The following is a 3,786-nucleotide window of genomic DNA, read 5'->3' as shown; positions in this document are numbered from 1 at the left end:
TCTTCTCTTCTCTTTTCCCTTCCCTTCCCTTCCCTTTTTCTTTCATGGACAATATAGTGTATAGAGTATATCATCTGCAGTTTGTGGATATATTCCAAGTGTTGATGATAGGAATGACAAATACATGCATTTGTGAGAACATCTTATCTGAGTACTGGAATAGGTAGGTTGTGGAGACTTTCTCCTTGGAGATATTAAAAAACCATCTAGACATGGTCCTGGGCAACTGGCTCTAGGTCAGCCCGCTTGAGCAGGGGGCGGTTGGACAAGGTGACCTCCAGAGATCCCTTCCAACCTCAACCATCCTGTGATTCTGTAATTCTGTAAGACAAGTAGTCCAGTAGTTCTAATTTCTAAAGTTCTAACTAGTGGTGACAATGGCTTCTTTTCTCCCTTACAGCTATTTTCTTTAGTCTAGCTCTAACCAACTGTTGCTTGCCACAGGTTTAGTTTATATATACACTTTTTTTTTGCCATGCAAAGAATCACCTTGAAAGGATTCCAAAATGTAGAGTTATATTTATGGTTGGGAACTAGTTTGCGTTGGTTTTCCCCAAGATTTAGAGGCGTTAAGTCTAATGAAAAGAAGCAAATGTATTTCAATTTAATTGTATTCTTCACTCCTAGTTTAATTGTGTTCTCCACTCCTTTTCAGGGTGCGCAATGATTTTGATGTGCTTACAAACCGATTGATTGGCAGCCATGGCTATTGTACTCAGGTAAGTTAAGTGTGCAGTCTTGGGAGTGTCATATGCCTCTGCATGCAGAGCTGTGAACTGACCTCTGGGAAGAGGTGGCATTGCTTATTTCAGGTTCCTTATGTTTTTCCTTTTACACCATAATGTCAAGCACCTTCATCCTTTATTCTTTTTTCATTGTGTTTTGGCATATTACTGTCTTTGCTTTCAGAGCCTTTGCTTTTTGGCCTGGTATTCTGGTCTGCGTGTGTCTGTACCTGTGTGTGCATTTGCTCATACTCCTTTCATCTGCCTCTTTTGAACTCCTTAGTTGATTTTAGTGCTGAGATACTGCTGAGACTGCAAACTGTGTTTCCTCCCTGCCATTTCAGAAAGGTGACTGAGGTTGCATGTCTGATCGTACAGCTCCTCTGTAAACGGTCACTGCCCAGCTAACTGAGGTGATGCTGACTGAAGCTAACTGGTACTTCAAACCGGAGACACTGACTTATTATAGGTGTGTCTAAAAGACATGTGGTGCTTGAAAATAAGCAGTCTGAATTGCTGTCTGACATTTAGGACCACAAATTTATGTACTCTAAATTCCAGCTCGTGTCCTGAACCGAATGTCTCCCACTGGCTCTAGGCCTGTGGAGGCATCCACCCAGTTGGAAACGCTTTGCCTTGGACACCTAGGTGGAATGTAGATCCCAAAATTCTGGGACATGGATTCCCCCAAAGCTGGGACATGGGCAGTTGTGTGGTCTGAATATGGTCCACAGCTATTGAATGTACTGCCATTTTGGCTGCAAAAGGCAAGCTTCATGTTCTTCTCTTGTACTATTGCTAGAAGACTTTTATGCTGTGGTCACATGGTGATTCCTCAAGAAGGTGGTGGAACATCACTGGTGGATTAGAAGTCCTAAAAACATCAGTAAGAACCTATGAACTTTGGGGAGTCCTTCAGGAGAAACATAGGGCTATAAATGTGTGCAGTATTTTTAAAATCATACATCAAATCCAAACTGGCAATACCAGTGTTATTCATGTCTTCAGGCATGGTAATTTGGACTATTTTTTCTGGAAACTTTCTTATTATTATTTCTCCTCATGTTTCTTGACATATGTTATTTATTAATAGTTAGCTGGTTCATTGCTCTAGCACAGTCTGCTGCTGGATATTGTTTACATGCTGTTGCATCCTAGCTGGCCCTTGTGGGATCTTATGCTAAGCAAAATGTCTAGTGTCTCTGTTCCTTGAACTTCACGCGCACTCATGCACACATGCGCACATGCACACACACCCCGCCTCTCACAGGTATTTAGCCTCTGACACACCCATACTTCTAGTTCAATCAGAGAGGAAATAATCAAAAATTTGCTATAGTAAGTATGAGTATATTAGTGATATGGACCAGATGTGAAGCCCTATGGGTGAACGTCTTACTGAATGAGACTTAAGTTCGTCCAGAAATAATCGGTGAGAAGAAAAAATATGGTAACAAATCTTCCAACATACAAAATGCATCACTAAGCACATGCAGAAATATCAAATAGTACTGTACAGGCTTTTAATTTATATCATTCATGCTGTAGCTTTCATTGTAAAGAAAAAGGGACACAGAATGTTTTAATTTAGAAAAATACCCCACAACACTAATATGAGAAGGTTGAGAGTTGGACGTAAGACTAAATTGGTTATCAGTGGTTTGCCTCTGGAAAGATGAACATTGAAAACTCCGCTAATATTTCCTCATTTTACTTTGGGAGTAGACTTTCCCCAAAATATCTGGAAGAATTTTTATAAGCAATCCTAATCCTAACCCTAAACTTAAAGCCACCACATAAATTAAGGGTCTGGTACCTGTGTAACTTTATCAATCCTGAACCAATCTTGTACTGACGTCTGGTAGAGACAAGATGTTTAACTTCTGGGTTTTTTTGTTTTTTTTTTAAACATGTCACAAACAGGAATTGGTGAACTTGCTTTTGACTGGCAAAGCTGTGTCCAATGTTTTCAACAATGTGATAGAGCTGGACTCTGGAAATGGCAATATCACAATTTTGAAAGGTATCACAAGCCGCAGTGATATTGGTTTGCTGTCTCTCTTCGAACACTATGATGTTTGTCAGGTATGCTTTCCATTCTTCTGATTTTAATTAAAAAGGAAACAAATTTAAAATTGGCTTGGAGTGAGTGTAGCAGCTGACATTATGGGCTTGATTCAGTTGCTCACTCAGAGGCATCTAGCACTGTTTTAGCCGCTCCAAGGCAAAGCATGGTCTCCCTTCTGGATGCAGGTTCTGTGTCACAACTGCCACGCCTTGATAAATGACTTGGGTAGTCTACAGCATCTCAAATCTTACATGCCTGTGTCATTTTCTAACTGATCACCTGAAGTGGGAGTCAGCTTACAGACTAACACACTTCTATTTAAGTGGCTACTGTATAACTCTGTATACGTGAACTAGGACTTGCTCAGTGAAGTCTGTGGAGTTGAAAGATGTTCAGCTGACTAAATATAATTGTGTGCTCTAGGCTGAGCTGAACAATTTCCCCTGATTGTATTCACTAGATCTCACTGATTATAGTGGAGTTGAGATACCCACCTCACAGGTGGACACCTATATCTTAGTCACGTATATATAAGCAACTGAATCTGGAGCTGAAACTCACCCTAAGTATTCAGTTTTCCATGAGTTCCTGTGTGATGGGGAGCCAGATTGATTGAATTCTCTACTCCATGCTGTAATGGTGGTCATATTGTATTCATAGAATCATAGAACCATATAATCATAGAATGGTTTGGGTTGGAAGGGACCTTAAAGATCATCTAGTTTCACCCCCCCTGCCATGGGCAGGCACACCTTCCACTAGACCAGGTTGCTCAAAGCCCCGTCCAACCTGACCTTGAACACTTGCAGGGATGGGGCACCCACAGCTTCTCTGGGCAACCTGTTCCAGTGCCTCACCACCCTCATAGTGAAGAATTTAATCCTTATAGTTAATCTAAGTCTACCCTTTTTCAGTTTAAAGCCATTACCCCTTGTCCTATCACTACACGCCCTTGTAAAAAGTCCCTCTCCAGCTTTCTTGTAGGCCCCCTTC

General features: G+C 41.1%; 1 protein-coding gene across 1 annotated transcript in view; it reads left to right on the top strand.

Annotated features, from left to right (window-relative positions):
• FAM188B (family with sequence similarity 188, member B) overlaps positions 1–3,786 on the top strand; it is a 90,166-nt gene that overhangs the window by 62,623 nt on the left and 23,757 nt on the right. The window contains exons 14-15 of the mRNA XM_009333297.1: positions 656–719; positions 2,649–2,810. Of these exons, the coding sequence (XP_009331572.1) occupies positions 656–719; positions 2,649–2,810 (226 nt within the window). The remainder of the gene's footprint in view (positions 1–655; positions 720–2,648; positions 2,811–3,786) is intronic.

This window comes from Pygoscelis adeliae, unplaced genomic scaffold, assembly GCF_000699105.1.
Source record: "Pygoscelis adeliae isolate BGI_AS28 unplaced genomic scaffold, ASM69910v1 Scaffold88, whole genome shotgun sequence".
Lineage (NCBI taxonomy): Eukaryota > Metazoa > Chordata > Aves > Sphenisciformes > Spheniscidae > Pygoscelis > Pygoscelis adeliae.
The sequence above is the reverse complement of the archived record's forward strand: the minus strand, read 5'-3'. Positions and strand labels throughout refer to the sequence as shown.